Source organism: Lepidochelys olivacea (assembly GCF_965140295.1).
Source record: "Lepidochelys olivacea isolate rLepOli2 genome assembly, chromosome: 1".
Lineage (NCBI taxonomy): Eukaryota > Metazoa > Chordata > Testudines > Cheloniidae > Lepidochelys > Lepidochelys olivacea.
The window spans coordinates 230,477,018-230,495,405 of record NC_140411.1 but is presented as its reverse complement, the minus strand read 5'-3'; the positions used below and the strand labels follow the sequence as shown (position 1 = coordinate 230,495,405).

The 18,388-nt window shown below is 41.4% G+C and overlaps 1 protein-coding gene across 1 annotated transcript in view; it reads right to left on the bottom strand.

The window, feature by feature from the left end:
* EFCAB6 (EF-hand calcium binding domain 6) overlaps window positions 1-18,388 on the bottom strand; it is a 150,887-nt gene that overhangs the window by 22,499 nt on the left and 110,000 nt on the right. Inside the window, exons 23-25 of the mRNA XM_084636519.1 lie at window positions 16,106-16,261; window positions 12,491-12,686; window positions 6,475-6,663 (exon numbers count right to left, since the gene is read on the bottom strand). Of these exons, the coding sequence (XP_084492645.1) occupies window positions 6,475-6,663; window positions 12,491-12,686; window positions 16,106-16,261 (541 nt within the window). The remainder of the gene's footprint in view (window positions 1-6,474; window positions 6,664-12,490; window positions 12,687-16,105; window positions 16,262-18,388) is intronic.

Genomic DNA, 18,388 nt, shown 5'->3' with positions numbered 1-18,388 from the left:
TTATAAAGAGGACTTGGCTTCATTAAAAACTGAAGTTTTCTGCTGCTTTTTAGAGGTAAAATTTGAAAGCGCTGAATATGGTTTTAGCTGCACAGTTTTAATTAATTTTAACTTTTTGAAAACGTAACTCTTTGGCAGCAAAATGGACTTCTGTATTCTGTTGTTCATAAATAAATAACAAAACACAGCAGTTATTTACTCTGAAAACTGGCTACTCCAAATACACAATGTTTGGTGGGTTTTATTACTATGCATTAGTCTTCCACTATATCTACCACACAGTGTAGATTTTCAGCTTGCAGAATGCTACTGATCTGAATAGGAGTTTAGATATAGTAATATGTACCAGGGTTAAGAGTGTGTCAGATTTGAAAATGATACACTGAAAACGAAAGTTTTGTGCGTCTCATACACTTGTTTTGAGCACAGTTGCACTGACACGCACCCACGCATTCCATCTCAGCAATGTTTAGATGCACTATTATTAGTATGGAAGATCAGATAAAAAAGAAACACAACCATTATACAAGAGACTTTAAAATAGGGGAAATATTTTACTATGGGCCCAATTCTGCCCTCCATTACAGTAAATGTCTACAATTGCTTTTTAAATTAATGAGATTTACACACAATCAGCTGAGTGCCTAAAATGTTTTTACAAAAGAAGAACATATTCATAGATTTGGACTGATCAGTCCTTACCTCATTCCTCATCCTCTCATAGATGTGTCACTGAATACCTCTCTCACCTGAGGTCAGAGTTCTTATAAGTTTAACTAAAATAACTATGGAATTAAATAACAATATTAGTCAAATTCTACTCGTAATCAATTTTCAAAGCATTTACTGTGGGCTAGATCATGTCACAATGATCTGCATCTGTAAAAGGAGGGGGATCAGCAACCTCCACTATGTTTTTGACCACTAAGGGTTATCTAGAGGTTCAGGTTAAGAATATGGAGGTGTTGGGCAGACAGGGGGTGAAGTTGTAGGTAGGGGGAAGATGAGCTTTGCCTCACTTAGCAGCTTGTAGGAATGCCACAGGAATGTTAATGCAGCCTGAGATTGTACTAACTCTCCTACAGTGGCCTCTCAGCACTGGAGAACCCCCTGGCTCTTCAAGGAGGTCTGGGGGAGTGGAGACTGCCACAATGAAGATAAACCTTGTGAGTGTCAATGTTGCCAGGAAAGGAAGCCCAGAGCCAGTGGAGCAGCTAATTGCAGAAGCCCTGGCCTGTTGGGGGTAGCAGGGAAGAATTCTGTCTTCCTAAGCACTACACAGGTCCTCTGAACAAGGGCTATTGCCTAGGGCTTTGCACAGAGGTCAAGGTCATTTGGTCACAAAACAATATCTGAACTAACATGACAGATGAGATGGTTCTCAAATCTCATACATTTGTGTTTATGTATGCATAGGATTAATATACCTGTTTCACCACTCCATTAACCTCTTGTTATACTGGTGTAACTACCAAATTACACCAACATAAAACCACTTTAAAAAAGTAACTTTTTGGGTTTGTCCAGAGACAGTTTTTATAGCTGTGCAACTCTTCCCTCCGGATCCTCCCTCTCTTCTCCAGCATTTCTCTGTCTCCCCTCTCTGACTGTTGTGAACCCTGATTGTTGCCCCTGAATCTCCCTTTCTAGCTTTTTCATAACCTCTCTCCTCTTCTTTAAGTTTTCCTGCCTTCTGGGTAGTGAAATCTCTTATGCAGACCCTGTCAGTCACCTCCACCTGTCCTGGAATCCTCAAGGCCCAACATTCTGCTGGCCAACTTTAAAAGGGCCATCAAGGTAAGAGTGGTGAACTTTTAGAAATCTTCCATACAGGTAAAAACACTGAATGAGATGAAGGCTAGATGGACCTTTGATCTGATCCAGTATGGCCGTTCTTATGTATGTTTTCACTTTTCCTCCCTGAAAATCACTTTACTAGTTCAGCAGATCCTTGTATATTTTATCCAAGGCTTGATCTTGGTCAAATGCAGCTCCCATGAGCTAAATCCTGAGTGGTGCATTACTCCCTTCTTCTAATGTAGGGGAGCTCCAGCCTGGCCCTATTAGCCCTGAGGCTGGCAGGCCCTAACCCTATCCTCAGCTGCTCCATGGTTTAGACTAGTGGTTCTCAACCCACTGCCTGCAGGCGGCCCAATCAGCACACAGCTGTGGCCTGTGTGTCATCCTCAGGGCTGTAAGGGCTGTAGGGTGGGGTGGAAGGGGCACTTGCCCCAGGCACAGAGCCAGCATGAGGGTGCAAAAATTGGGTGATGCAGGATTGGACCCCGCATCAGCGCCCTCCCCTAGCAGGATCAGGCCCACCAACATCAGCCCTCCCCCAGCAGCATTGGCAGGAGGCCAGCGTGCTCAGTGCCCCCACACCCTGCTGGTCCAGTGACCCCGGCTGGAGCAGGCTCCCAGCAATAGGACTGCAGCAGCAGGGGAGCAGGGTGGGCTGCAGCCAAGGTAGGGAACCAGCGCGCGAGGGGAGGGAGGTACAGGGGGCTAGGGCCATAGGGGGTCAGGGAGGGGGGCAGGTGACTGGGATCGCAGGGAGATGGGAGTAGCTGGTGCATGTGGGACAGATTCAGGGCCAGGGCGGGGACGGGACTGGTGGCAGTCTCTGGATGGGGGAATTAGATACTGGGGTCAAGTTCCTGGATGGAGGGGTTGAGTGCTGGGAGGCAGTCCTTGGGAGGGCAGTTGCTGGGGGGCAGTCCCTGGGTGGGGGTACTGGATCCTAGATGGGGCAGTCCCGAGGTGGGCTGTTCTGCCATGGATAAGGTACCCTGTCTCTGCAGGGCAGGCATGTGTGCCAGTCCAGTGTTGGGGGGTCTGGATGCTGGGGGGACAATCCCAGGGGGGTTGGGTGATACGGGGTATTCCCTGGCTAGGGGGTCATTCTGAGGAAGGGCTGGGAGACAGTTTCTGGCTGGGGGGGTTGGAGGGGCTGAGTGCCTGGGGGCAGTCTCTGGCTGGGGAGATGGCACACCACACTGTGCAGGGCTCCCATCTTTGCGGGCAGACTCTGCAGCCATGCTCTCCGGGCGCTCAGCCCAGCTGCTCCACCAGCAGCAGTGCGGAAGTGAGGGTGGCAATACACCATGCCCTGCCACCCTGGCAGCAAATTAATTAATTTTAAATGTTTTTGGTAGACATTTGCCAGTGTTGAAATCAAAGGTACTATATCGATTTGAATCATGTTGCTGTCATATAACAAATACGAAACCTTTTTTTTTTTTGGGGGGTAGATGTACAGGTAATATACATATTGTGTGGATACAGCTCACGTAACACATAGAGAGCTACGTATGTGCCCACAGTGGTAAATAGCCCAGTGGCCTGGGCACTTTACTAAAGGCCCTAAGATGTGTTCTTCATGGGTTAGCAGTATCACAACATAAAATGTGGTCCCTTTCTCAGCTCTTACTGTACCACCAGCTAGCTCACTTTTAGATCGCTGCTTTGTAATATCAGAGGTAAATGACCCAACCAGAATTCTCTCTCACCTCCTCATCTTTATCCCACTCCAGTCATAGCGTTTAAAATGCTTTACATTTCTTTAATCTTATTTTTGACAGTATACTCATGCACCTCTACAGAAAACTCTGATTCAGTTGACATCTCATTCATCTAAATCAGATCAGACCGACTGTAGTTTGTATTATAGAGAATCAATCAGAATATAAGTCTCATTAGCTTACATCAAAACCATCCAAAGACCCTAACAATGAATACAATTTTGAAATAATTTCCCCAAGATGGTCTCACCTCCTCTTATTCAGCAGTTTTCTAAGCAGAAGATATAGCTTAAACCTGTATAGCTGCTGGGCTTGTAAATATTTGCCTTTGTGGTGGAGGGTTTTATTTATGAGGTGCCATTTGAGACAAAAGTCATCCCAGGCCCATATTTTACTAGTTCAGTAAATTTTCCATACTCTAATGATCAAGCTGAATACTTCACTAGTTACTTTTGCATATGTTTCAGTGATCAAGGTGTATAACATAATGATCAGACTTCATAATGTGATTGAATGAGTTGCAAACCTCATTAATTTAGCTAAATACTTTACAAGTCAAAATTATTGCATATTTGGAAGAGGTGAATAGTTTAATGACCAGCCTCCCCTTGCAACTTGTGCTCCAGCCCAGATATGAGTGTGGGCCCACAACGGGATGAAATTGCAAAGGAATAGAATTTTCATTTGAACTCAAATTGAAAACATCAGATTTGATGGGATCTAGAAGCTGACCTGATACTATGGATCTGGTTCATATTTCTTTTAAACAAAATTCTCCCGTCTGGCGAGATTTGGAATTTTACTGATGGTTTTATCTCATCTATCCCACACACAGCACATTCAAGAGCCAGGAGAGTATTGATTCACTGAGAAAAAAATGCTGTTCAAACAGAAGCAATTTAAGGTTTAATCTTGTGAAATACCAAGCACCTCCAGCAAGATATTGAGCATCTTATTTCCTGCTGAAGTAAGTGGCTTAGCAACTTCCAGGAGTTACTCAGCATCTTGAAAGATTCAGCACTAAAGAAGTTTCTGATGCAGAGTCTTCTTATGGGCCTGATCCTGTGAGGTCCTGAGCTTTTTCAACATGACTTGAGGAGGGTGGCACCTTGGAGGCTCAAGATATACCAGAAACAACACTAGGTATCAAAAATAGTTATCTAATGTTAAAGCTTGCTAAAGGATGATTATTGCTGCATACGAACACACTCATAAAACAAATACATTATTGGGTCTGGACTAATGGAGTTGTGAATAAGGTATTTTAATTCTATGCATACATGAACACAAATGTATCAAATCTGAGAACCAAATAGTCTATCATGTTAGTTAGGATATCATTATGATGAAAATGTAAATATTTAAAAATCTTATTTTTTTAAAGAACTGTAATTAAAACTACTTTTACTCTACCCGTACTTAACTAGGCTTTTCCTGCTATTATGAACAGTGTAACAGACACAGTACTATAAATGTAAATGCTAAATTTACAGACAGTAAATGTATTTCAAGCCATCCTATTAAACTATGGACACAGTTGCACTTATAATAAACCCTAGAGTGAATCTAAATATTCCTATTGATAAGTGACATATACATATTACAAACATTTTGAAGCTGTTTGTGGGTTCTCCTTTGTTTGAAAATTGCAGTCCTTTTCTTCCTCTTAAGAAAGAGCCTAATCCTGCTATTCTTTAATGCCTAACAGACTTTTTGATTTGGAATATAAACAGACACGAAGTAGAAATCTCATTGGTTTTTCAGTTGCTACATTATGACATAATATTTAATTACCATATAGTTCTGTGTGGATTTGTTTTGCACAACATTCTATTATTGCCATGGTAATAAAATAAAAGGCTTTTTATATGGTTTTCCATTGGATGACAATTTTTTTTCATTCTATTGTCCTGCAAGCATATATTTTGCCAATGAAACAGTCGCTGCTTTTTAAGGCATAAGATGCAAGTTATTCTATTTTTTTCAAGGACTACTATATTAACTGATACAAATAGTTTTTGATTCTCTTGGCCAAATTTAGAAGTGAACTGCAAGGGGGCATAATTTAGCCTCCCTTGCACTCAGTTAGATTTATTTACACCCATTTATCATTGTGTAAGGGAGTCTATGGTAGGACATGCAAAGCAACTGGAAGAAGGTGTAGGAATGTGTAAATTAAATAGAATGGAAACCTCTGTCTACCATCTTACCTGCTCTTACTTCCTACATCTGGGTGGGGGCAGGGAGGTTCCAAATTGTTAAGTGGGTGTGAGTGTAAATCTAAGGTCCTCATCCTACGTCTGTGTAGAGTCCCATCAACTTCAGTGGGAGTCCAAGTGGCTGTAAGCATCAGATAACACAACTGGGCCACAATTAAGTGTAAGTGAATCTTAAGTAAGCCTAGAGTGAGGCTAAGTTTGTGTAACACACTCTTTGAGGGTGTTGGAAGAAGTAGTAAATTTCACCAATTGAGACTTCCTCTGTACTTAATCAAACTCACCTCTGAATTTGGCCCTCTGTGGTGTATACATACCACTCCCATTTTAATACATTTGTTCAGAGCAGAACATTGGATTAATGACTGAAAAAATGAATGAATTAAATAAGCTTGTTCAAGATCCAAAATCAGTCATCTTTCTGTAGTTCCCTATCCTTACTAGTTACCCTATTCTAGCAAAGTCCTCTGTTCCCATGGAGTAATTTGCAGAATCAGTGCCATAATTTGCTAATTCTAATGAATGTTCTTTCTTATGAGAGACCCTATTCACTTGTCCTTACTCATTGCTTACTCAACAGAAATTCCCAACATCCCATTGACTGCAAGAGACATTCAAAGGGAGAAGTTGCACCTTACGATTTATTTAGAATTAGCATGCTTATTGAATTCATTCATTTTAAGGCATTTGAGTTCATTTTTAAAAGAAACAGCTTACAGCTTGGTAGCTAGACTTACCTCTAAGAGGAGATTAATATTTTTCATGAAAGATTTCCAGTCTACTGTATGATTTTCATAAATCCTTAGCTTCTTGAGTAGGTGCCTGAATTGCCTATCCGATAGTTTAAAGCAGAAATGGTCAAGTACCTGGCGGAATTCCAGTGCTTTAACTGTCCCAGTGCCTTCTTTATCAAACAGAGAAAATGCCTGAGAAAGCAAAAAGGAATGTTTCTTAAAAAACACTGACTCTTTCAGAAGTGATTTCTCTTTAGCATGGCCATTACTGGGTGGCTACATAGATAAAGATATATGTATAGATAAAGGCATATGTGACATGTTCCTCTTTTAGCTACAGGTATTTTAGATTTGAAGAAATGAAAGAAGTTTACTGAAGCCCCACTGGAAATGAAAAGTTTATCATTGTCTTGAAATCCAAAAAGTTTAAAAATCAACCAAATTTATCCTATATTTTTGTGTATTAAATAAATAATTGTTTCTCCAATCAATAGAATCTTCCAAAAAATAAGCATTCAGTGAGAACAGATAGACATTTTATATTTGATTGCTTGGATGCCCAAATATACAGACCAGGTACAGGTTAATATGAATTCCTCTAAGCCAAACAAGAAAGGATACAAATAAAAATGTTTGAGACATCCACCCCCTGTAGAGTGCCCCCATAGAGAAAATTTGAGTTGGCTATGCATACTAGTTTGTTTTCTTTCTCCCAGCAGATGGAAACTTTTGACTAGATAAGCTAATGTTGCTTTTTTCCCATTCTCCCCCCTCCAAAGCACTCTCTGGGAAAGATCTCCATTCTCAGTATCTCTTGGAGATGCAGAGGTCAACCTGTGAGCAAATAACCTCTCATCTTGGTTCCCACATTCTTGCTCTTCCAGGTATTAGGGTTGCCATCTGTCAAGGTTTTCCTAAGTTCATTCCTTTTTTGAAGATAACTGTCCTGGGAAATCTGGAAGGGTGCTCATTACACACTGCCATCTGTCCAGTTTTATGGGCACAGGATCTTCTCGGATGTTCCAGTTTTTTGTACTTCAGAGATGGCAACCGCATGAGTTCCCGAAGATTCTTTCCACAGGAAATGTATTAGACTGAATTCTGCTTCTGGAGCGGACACTGAAGAGAGTGCAAAGGACCAGAAGAGGTATCGAATTCTGTAAGCAACTGGTGCAGTGAGAGTGAATACTGGAGTACAGGGGAGCCAGTGTGTGTGGCAGGGTATGCCCACTGTGACTCCACCGAACTAACAACCACTTAACCAACTTTATCTCTGCCCCCTTGTTTTGTTTTACAATAAAAATATGCAGTTGAATATATAAACAGTGATTTTACATATGTAAATATTTTGTACAAATTTGACAAGAATACAGTCCGAGTCAAAGTTCTATAGGTTCTTTCAGGATGTGATGTTTTGGTTTAGTAAAATAATTTTATGAATAGAATTTCATAAAATGACTTTACAAGATGGTATTTTTAACTGGACTGTATTGTGTAGCAAATAACAGGTTTTTTTAATAAAATCATGCTGTACTATATTTTAATGTTGGAATACACTGGAAATAGATCCCTTGAATAGGAAATGGGATTCTATGAATTCCTAGCAACTTATTTTGATCTTTGCCTATACTTATGAGAAATTTTAGGGGCAAAAATAAAGTTGGGTTGGGCAGAGTGAGCCAGGTAAGCCAAAAGTGATTGGGGAATGATTACATGGCAACGAGGACTCCGCTGACACCCTTCTGTATTCATTTTCAGACTTTTCAATGGTTGTGTTTTGTTGGCGATGTAGAATTTTTTTGAAAACTGTATGATAATTTTGGAAAGTTAGCTAAATTCTGCTGAACCACACTTTTGACCTCCCCTCTTTCTAATGAAGGTTTTCCTTTTGAGGCCAGGTGGATTAGTATCTCTTATTACACATGCAGCAGCAACCCTGACTTTGAAAGTGACTGCACTAAAAGCAGAAGCAAAGGAAGACTATTCTATTCTTCCACATCAAAGGAAATGGGAAAAGATTTTGCCTCTCCACAAGTCCACCTAGGACATGTTGGACAAGGGGTGATTCTCCAAGGATAAAAAGTCTCAATCCCTTAAATTATTTTAGCTGTCCTGTAGCATCCTAAAAGACAAGACAGATGCCTTATTCAAACCCAAAATGTAGATTCTCAAATCACAAAATCGAAACATTACATTCTCAGTAGACAGAACAATGACCCCCAAAGACCTCATGGATTAAAAAGTGGATATTGCCCTTAACAGGACACATAGTGGGAATCATTAAAAAGTTAACAAATTCTATACCAGGCTATTGAAACTACTGCAATACTTCCTATATTAATAATGTTCAGTGCAGTAAGGCATTTATACCTTACCATGAGAAATGCTTACTCCTTAAATGTGACCATTGTATGAGAGCCCTGGTTTGCTAAACAGTATATGGGATCTACAGTAATGAGGGCTGCCCCTACAAAAAATTAAAGGGTCAAGGCAGACCTAAATGGAACTCACCTTTAAGGAAACTGTGCCCCTTTTGATACTGGATCTCACTTTTCCTCTATGACATCACCAGTGCTGTCCTCTTTAGAAGCATGTGTCATCAAGGGTGATGTCGTGGTGGGAGTCTGCTATAGACCACCAGACTAGGGGGATGAGGTGGACAAGGCTTTCTTCCGGCGACTAACAGAAGTTACTAGATCACAGGCCCTGGTTCTCATGGGAGACATCAATCACCCTGATATCTGCTGGGAGAGCAATACAGCGGTGCACAGACAATCCAAGATGTTTTTGGAAAGTATAGGGGACAATTTCCTGGAGGAACCAACTAGGGGCAGAGCTCTTCTTGACCTGCTGCTTACAAACCGGAAAGAATTAGTAGGGGAAGCAAAAGTGGATGGGAACCCCAGAGGCAGTGACCATGAGATGGTCGAGTTCAGGATCCTGACACAAGGAAGAAAGGAGAGCAGCAGAATATGGACCCTGGACTTCAGAAAAACAGACTTTGACTCCCTTAGGGAACTGACGGGCAGGATCCCCTGGGAGAATAACATGAGGGGGAAAGGAGTCCAGGAGAGCTGGCTGTATTTTAAAAAATCCTTATTGAGGTTACGGGAACAAACCATCCCAATGTGTAGAAAGAATAGTAAATATGGCAGACGACCAGGTTGGCTTAACAGTGAAATCCTTGCTGATCTTAAACACAAAAAAGAAGCTTACAAGAAGTAGAAGATTGAACAAATGACCAGGGAGGAGTATAAAAATATTGCTCAGGCATGCAGGCGTGAAATTAGGAAGGCCAAATCACACCTGGAGTTGCAGCTAGCAAGAGATGTTAAGAGTAACAAGAAGGGTTTCTTCAGGTATGTTGGCAACAAGAAGAAAGTCAAGGAAAGTATGGGCCCCTTATTGAATGAGGGAGGCAACCTAGTACCAGAGAATGTGGAAAAAGCTAATGTACTCAATGCTTTTTTTGCCTCTGTCTTCACGAACAAGGTCAGCTCCCAGACTACTGCACTGGGCAGCACAGCATGGGGAGGAGGTGACCAGCCCTCTGTGGAAAAAGAAGTGGTTTGAGACTATTTAGAAAAGCTGGATGAGCACAAGTCCGTGGGGGCCGGATGCACGGCATCCGAGAGTGCTAAAGGAGTTGGCGGATGTGATTGCAGAGCCATTGGACATTATCTTTGAAAACTCATGACGATCGGGGAAGGTCCTGAACGACTGGAAAAAGGCTAATGTAGTGCCCATCTTTAAAAAAGGGAAGAATGAGGATCCGGGGAATTACAAGCCAGTCAGCTTCACCTCAGTCCCTGGAAAAATCATGGAGCAGGTCCTCAAGGAATCCATTCTGAAGCACTTAGAGGAGAGGAAAGTGATCAGGAACAGTCAGCATGGATTCACCAAGGGCAAGTCATGCCTGACTAATCTAATTGCCTTCAATGATGAGATAACTGGCTCTGTGGATGCGGGGAAAGCAGTGGACATGTTATTCCTTGACTTTAGCAAAGCTTTTGATACGGTCTCCCACAGTATTCTTGCCAGAAAGTTAAAGAAGTATGGGCGGGATGAATGGACTATACGGTGGATAGAAAGCTAGGTAGATCATCGAGCTCAACAGGTAGTGATCAATGGCTCCATTTCTAGATGGCAGCCGGTATCAAGTGGAGTGCCCCAAGGGTCAGTCCTGGGGCCAGTTTTGTTCAATATCTTCATTAATGATCTGGAGGATGGCGTGGACTGCACCCTTAGCAAGTTTGCAGATGACACTAAACTGGGAGGAGTGGTAGATACGCTGGAGGGTAGGGATAGGATACAGAGGGACCTAGACAAATTAGAAGATTGGGCCAAAAGAAATCTGATGAGGTTCAACAAGGACAACTACAGAGTCCTGCACTTAGGAGGAAGAATCCCATGCACCGCTACAGACTAATGACTGAATGGCTAGGCAGCAGTTCTGCAGAAAAGGACCTAAGGGCTACAGTGGACGAGAAGCTGGATATGAGTCAATTGTGTGCTCTTGTTGCCAAGAAGGCTTAACGGCATTTTGGGCTGTATTAGTAGGGGCATTGCCAGCAGAACAAGGGACGTGATCGTTCCCCTCTATTCGACATTGGTGAGACCTCATCTGGAGTACTGTGTCCAGTTTTGGGCCCCACACTACAAGAAGAATGTGGAAAAACTGGAAAGCGTCCAGCGGAGGCAACAAAAATGATTAGGGGACTGGAACACATGACATACGAGGAGAGGCTGAGGGAACAGGGATTGTTTAGTCTGCAGAAGAGAAGAATGAGGAGGGATTTGATAGCTGCTTTCAACTACCTGAACGGGGGTTCCAAAGAGGATGGATCTAGACTGTTCTCAGTGGTAGCAAATGACAGAACAAGGAGTAATGGTCTCAAGTTGCAGTGGGGGAGGTTTAGGTTGGATATTAGGAAAAACTTTTTCACTAGGAGGGTGGTGAAGCACTGGAATGTGTTACCTAGGGAGGTGGTGGAATCTCCTTCCTTAGACGTTTTTAAGGTCAGGCTTGACAAAGCCCTGGCTGGGATGATTTAGTTGGGGATTGGTCCTGCTTTGAGCAGGGGGTTGGACTAGATGACCTCCTGAGGTCCCTTCCAACCCTGATATTCTATGATTTCTCACAGCATATCAGTGTCCATTAGCCCTGTGGTTGTGGGTTGGGATAAGCAAGTTTCCTCCAAAGTCTGTCTGATTGTTCTTGCCTATGCTTAAGACTGATTCTAGCATGATCCCATTGGACACTAAGAACTTTGAGAGAGAATCCATTTGGCTGCAGGTTTTTGGTAGATTCAGGCATAATTATAATAATTATACAATAACGTATGCACTTTTCATCCACAGAATCTCAAAATGCTATATAATGGTGGATAGAGATTATTAATGGGGAAATTGAAGCACAATCGGTTTAAGTGATTTGTCCAAAGTCTCACAGAGAGTCAAGAGCAGAGCTGTCAACAGAACTCCTCTGGATTCTTTGTCAAGTGTTCAACCCTGCCTCCCTGGGATGACCTGCGTAACTCAAGTGTAGCATGGCCCATCTCAACTCACGCTGGTAAAACCAAAATGCTCCACCACAGCATCGTATATTCCCTATATGTAATAACTCACAACTTGGGGAAACCATGCACTATGCACTCTCCTCCCAGTTATTTGGAAGAGTTTTGCTCCAAAGATGTCTAACACACAATTTACATGCACCTAATTAATTTGGTGGGGGCTCTAAGATCCTGTTTTCCCCTTTTACTCACCAACTTCTATTCTCACACGGCCATACGCTGCAGTGACTTGTCACTGCTATGTCATGTAACCACCACAGGTTGATGCTACAAAGTGCTTTCTCTGGTGGGGGCCGACCATGCTACTTTTATACTTATCCCTGCTCTTGCTGGCCTGGCATTGGGGAACCCTATTTAGCAGCAGAAATGCTTCTAGACAGCTAGGCTAGCCCCAGCCAGGCATAAAGAAATGAAATGAAATGTTATGTCCACATGTAACCTACCTTGTATAACAAATCATAAGAAGATGTAACTATTTCTTTTATCTTAATTAGGGTCTTTTCTAAGCTGAGCATTGCAAAGCTTGCAGGTGGTGCAGCATGCTTTTGTCTCTGCTGGTATTTAGATGCTCTGCCATCATCAATCGCTCTCAGGAAATCAAAATAAGAGAGCTTGCTGTCATGAATACTGATTCCTAAGCTAAGAGAAAAAGCAGAATAGTATATCAACATTTTGTAAAAAAAAGTATATCTGCTACTACAATTGCTACTAAATAATAATTATTATTTGTCTTGTGGTAGTGCCTAGGAGACCCAGGTATGGGTCAGGACCCCATTGTGGTACGTGCTATATGAACCCAGACCAAAAAAGATAGTCCCTGCCCCAATTTTGCACTTTGCATAGTGCCTTTCATTCCAGGATCTAAAAGAGCTGTTAAAGTATAACATGAATCTCACAATATCCAAGGAAGTTTTGCTATTACAGATAAGGAAACTGAGGCAAAGAGAGATTACTGGACTGACTTTTAAAAGTGCTGAGTCCCTGAAGTTCCTATGGGCTTCCGTGAGAGTTGTGGCTGCTCAGCATCTCTGAAAATCAAAGCCTAAGGTATGTCTACACTGCCGGTGGGAGGGAGCCTCCCAGTCTAGGTACACAGACTTGTGCTAGCTCAGCTCAAGCTGGGGCGCTAAAGATAGCACTGTGGGCACTGAGCCGCTAGCAAAGACTCAGGATAGCCACCCAAACTCGGACAAAGGGGGTCAGGTGGGCTTGAGAGCCTGAACCACTTCCCAAGCCGCAAAGTCCACACTGCTGCTTTTAGTATGCTAGCTTGCTGCCAGCTGCAGTGTAGACATATCCTAAGTGACTTCCCCAAAATCACAGTGTGCCAGCTGCAGATGGAACCCAGAGTTCTGACTCCAGGTCTCCTGCTATAACCAGTGGATAAACTGCCTTCTATTCATCACATGGTAGGAAACAAAATCAATTTCCATACAAAGCTTTTCTTGAGTTTATAATTGAAGGGCTCGACTGTCCCCTGCATTTGAGCTCCACTGGGCACAGGGTGGCAGGCTATCAGGGAACAATTGTACAGCTCCTGATCCTGCACCAGCCTGGCTTTGGTATCCATGAGAGCAACATAATGGCTGCTCTAACCTAAGCCATGAGCATAAGGTGTCTGGGGGATGTGGAGGACTCATGTAATGACGTTCCCCTTCACTATGCCTCTGATACATGCCCTTCCTCCCTTGGCGCATCCACTGAGTTGAAGGGTGGTATGTCTGACCCAGCAGATGCCATCTCCAACCAGTGAAGAGTTCCCCTCCACAAGGGGAATTTGCTGCTAAGCTTTCATTGTCAGGTTACACTGGAGAGTCTGGCCTGAAGTCTCTCAAATCTCCTCTCAGACCTTTTAAATATCTGCTTGCCAAGTGTAATATCTGGTAGATCACAGAGACTATGGAGTTTTGTACTTCATCATATAAGAAATTCAGTGAGCTGCACATCTAAATGTAGATAGCTCCAGGTATAAACAGTGAATACATTTTTGCGTCAAATATCAGCCTGGGGAAAAAGGAGTTCTAACATACGATTTTGAGGTTTTTTTGCAGAGGACTTTGTTACAAAACCAAATTCATTTTTACTCAAGGATGTTTCACCACATAAGATGAGAATTAAGTCATGATTTACATACGGAGAGAAACTGCAAAAATAAGGGTTGTTAGTACAGGAAGTAGAAGAGTCGGAGGGGGGAGGACTGAAATTAATTATTAATTATTATTTATTTATTTATTCCACTGCCCCATCAGACAAGAACATTTAATTAAATGATGTCAAGTAGATTTAAAACAATCAGAGAAAAGACTTCAGACTTGTGTGGTCAACCTGTGGAATTCATTACCACAGTAAACCATAGCATCAAAGGGCAGATTCTGCTCACAGCTACCCCAGTGGAAATTCAGTGCAGTCAGCTTATGGAATTACCATCAAAAGTCAGTCAGAGAGACTCTGATAATTTAACCTGGTGCAATCCATTGGCTCCATTGGAATTATTCCAGATTTACACTGGGGTAATTGAGATCAGGATCTGGCTCAGAGACTGTACATGGAGTTTTAATAGGCCAAGATAATTTTATGACCAGTAATCACATTTGTAGACACTGAATGCATGCTTTGATAGAGGTAAGCAAATCTCATACCACAGGGGCCAGGGAGGACTTTTTCTGTCCTGCATTCCGCATTGCACACTTGGCTAAGGATATGATGCTAAAATGTGCTCTGAAGCATCAAGAACTTGCCAGTGCCAGAGTGGATTGCCCTATGGTCTGACCCAGCATGGCAAATCTTATATTCCGTATGTGAAAGTGAATTACTGTAATGTACTTTTGTCATCTTTTTTCACAGTAAATCACTGAGGACCACTGCCTATGCCACCAATCACCAGAATATCCACTTACTAGAATGTCTAATTAATGAGGAGAGCCAGTTAAACAAAAAGGAAGCTTTATGAAAAGAGACTGGAACAGAAATTAACCATAGACCCAATATCTGTTACTAAGAAAAATACATTCAAGAGTCCTGATTTTGTGTCTTGCAGCTGCACAGCACTCCCACAGATTACCAATGTCAAGCTGGCTCCAATACTGGAGACACCGTGGAAAAGGAAATAATCAACACCATTTCAGCAGAGAAATAAATTGCCAAGTTGGTATTAAAATTTTAGTAGTAAAACCAAATGCAAATGCTAATCTACTCTGTATTATTTAGAAAAGTCTATTTTGGATCTAGAAAGGAACAATCTGCACAAAATTACAATGAATGGAGGTGTTTATCATCAAGAGGTCTTTGAAGAAGAAACAAGCAGAAGATTCTTATTAGGGTTTCCATTCATAAAAAGTTGATCACTCAACAAAAGGTGAACTGAGAAAAGATTTTGTAATTTCTTTTTAAAGAGTCTGGTCTAACAGTGTTATGAGAACATAAAGCAGTGCCACATAGGGATGTCACTTCTGGGGCTTGTGAAGTGCAGAAAGCTATGGATATTTTCTACTAGATTAGGTCCTTTGTGTTCTATAGACCTTATAAAAGAGATTCTATTTCTTGATATTACTTGATGATATTAAGACACAACACAGAATGTATGCCTTTGCATAGCAGTAGCATTTGAAAATTAATACTTTTTAGCCTGATATGATTCAATTTCTGCTTTTGCAGGGGTCCCCCAACCCCCGCATTCTTTTTTGTTTAATTAAATAAAACTAATAATTTAAATACAAATTTTAACATACACTAAAAAACTGACCTATTTTCAGATCTGCTTAATTTCCTCAAATAATCAGCTTGATTTCAAAAGCATTTAAGTTGTTACAACACTAATGTTATGAGGAAGACAGAATAAATTAATCTGTTTTTAATTTTATCTAAAAAGCAATTTCCATCTTACTTATCCTCAGAACCAACCCTGATCAAGCATAGCGCTTCAGCACATGGGCACCTTTAAGCATGTGTGTAATTGCATAGGTTTTAATAAGACTACTTATTTTCTCAAAGTGAAGCGCATATTTAAGTCCTTTATTGGCTTGGGACAAGAGAGAGACCTATGACACAATCATAAAAACCTGTTTAGAAGATTGTTGAACTGTTCATCATCAAGATAATAATTGAATTCTTGCAGCATCCTACATAGGTCATCTACTGTTATATAGCCATCTTTATTTTTATCCAGTTTATAAAAGGCCTTGTTGAAGTCTTGGAAGTAGTCCCTAAATTTATCCCTGAAAGAGAGCAGATGTTTGTTTTAGTTCTCCTGTTAAATATTAGAAAAAGATAAATACAAATATACAAAAATAAAAGGCAGAGCAAGAATCTCGGTTTACTTGCATTTGTTAACTTGGTATCATTTGTCCAAAGAGTGAAACAAAAATTATTAGGATGTCTAATTTTCCAAAACCACTTTGAAATTTTCTCAAGCAATTGCAGAGATAAGCCACCCAGATATATGTGTACAAATGACATTTGGATTTGTAAATCAATTAGTTAGAAGGTTTAACTACCTGCTTTTGACCATTCAAAATTAAAGATACAAAATCTAGATCACTCTTTGAAAACTTGGCCCTAAAGAAGATATACAATGTTTAATATAGCTGTTATGACAATTGACTTCCAACAAATTACCCTCTGCAATATTGGGCTGAAAAAACTTTAACAAGAACAGAAAGTCTTGCTGTTTAATTGAAATTATTATATCAGAGCAAGAACTATACTATTTGAGGGCCAGATCGAAAACTGACGGAAGTCAATGGAAAAACTCCCAGTGATTTCAATGGGCTTTGGATGAATCCATTAGAGCTCCTATCAGGTATTTAAAATATCATCTGTTTCTTCACAGATTAATTAATTCAGACCCAAGACTCTTTTCTCCAGCCCCCATTTATTTTGTCATTTTTATCCCAGAGAAGTTGGGGATCTTTTGAATACCTTTTGGAGCCCCAGGCATCACCCCTTGCTTTCCCTTTACTCTTAGTTTAACACCAACCTGTCCATACTTTACTGCTGCCTCCACAACCTATCACTGCAACTCAACTGGCTGGAGGAGTCACTAAAGATTAATGCAAGGTTTAAAATAAATGAGAATTATGACCAGATGTAGATTATGAAACACGGATCAGGCATGTAGGGTCAGAAAGTGATGGGCTCTTACACAGATGCATGGAACGAGAGCACAAGGAGCCGTTCCCCTCTTGCTTGACACTTCTTAAGGGCCAGCCACAACTGCAGACTGGATGAAGGAGGTGGGGGCATGGTCTACTTCTCCATACTGGTCTTCAAAGCAAGACAGGTGCATCAGAGAATCCTTTAGGCTGTTGCCACCTGCTAATATGGCCTACACACCCTCAAAAGCACCAGGGTGCTCAGTGAGGAATCCCTCCCCATGAGACAGTGCGGCTCCACACTGCCCACAAGGAAAGGCTATACTTTAAAGGCACCATAAGACCCTTAATCTATCACAGCAGCAGCATTATTTTAGAATCCTTCACAGGGGTATGTTACATTCCGACCCATGCTGCTAAATGATAGCTCTTCATCACCACTATTATCTTCCACTTAAACCTTCAAAATGAAAGTAAAGGAAGACGTAAAATCAAAACAGCTTTTGAGATTCATATTTTTAGAAAATTGAGGCATTCATCATTTCTTGGACTGAGTAATGGTTTCCAAGCAGTAATTATTCCACTTGCAGCAGTAAATATGTGCACTGAGTAAATGAGGATTTAAACTATGGATTCAGCTATGCTGCCAAAAAATAATCTTGTCTTGCAAATGTTTTGTATTTCTCTTGAAGAGCTGGAGAGCTGCTGCTCAATGTCTGTTTCTAATTTGGGGTATTTGTTCCTGTGAGTTAAAACAAAACCAAAAAAAATTATATATCCAGCCTTATATTTTGAATGTTAAGATGCTCAGAGTCACAGTTTTACTGTGTCTAATCACAGGGCATAAAACTGCTACAAAGAATTTAGGGTGAAATTCACAACACTTGAGGAAAGCCAGAGTAAATGGGCTGTGTAAACTAGCCTGAGCCAGACTTGGACAGATGGAAGGAATGCATTTCCCAACTCCCAGGGAGTGAAGTAAGGGCCAGGACCATTGTATACCATCTGTGTTGGATTTTGTAGCCACTGGAACCACTAAATCCTGTAGCCATTGGATCTGGCCTCCCTCCATCTTCAAACATCTTTATGCTGACCAACATGGTGGAATGGGCATGGTACCCAGCTCTGCTGCTCATGACCCTCTCATGAAGGGAAACATTGGTGGTTCTGCTGGATAACTGCCTTCCATTGTGTCTATGCACACAATGGACTTAATTCTTAAAGCCATGACTCCAACCTCTGGCTCAAAAG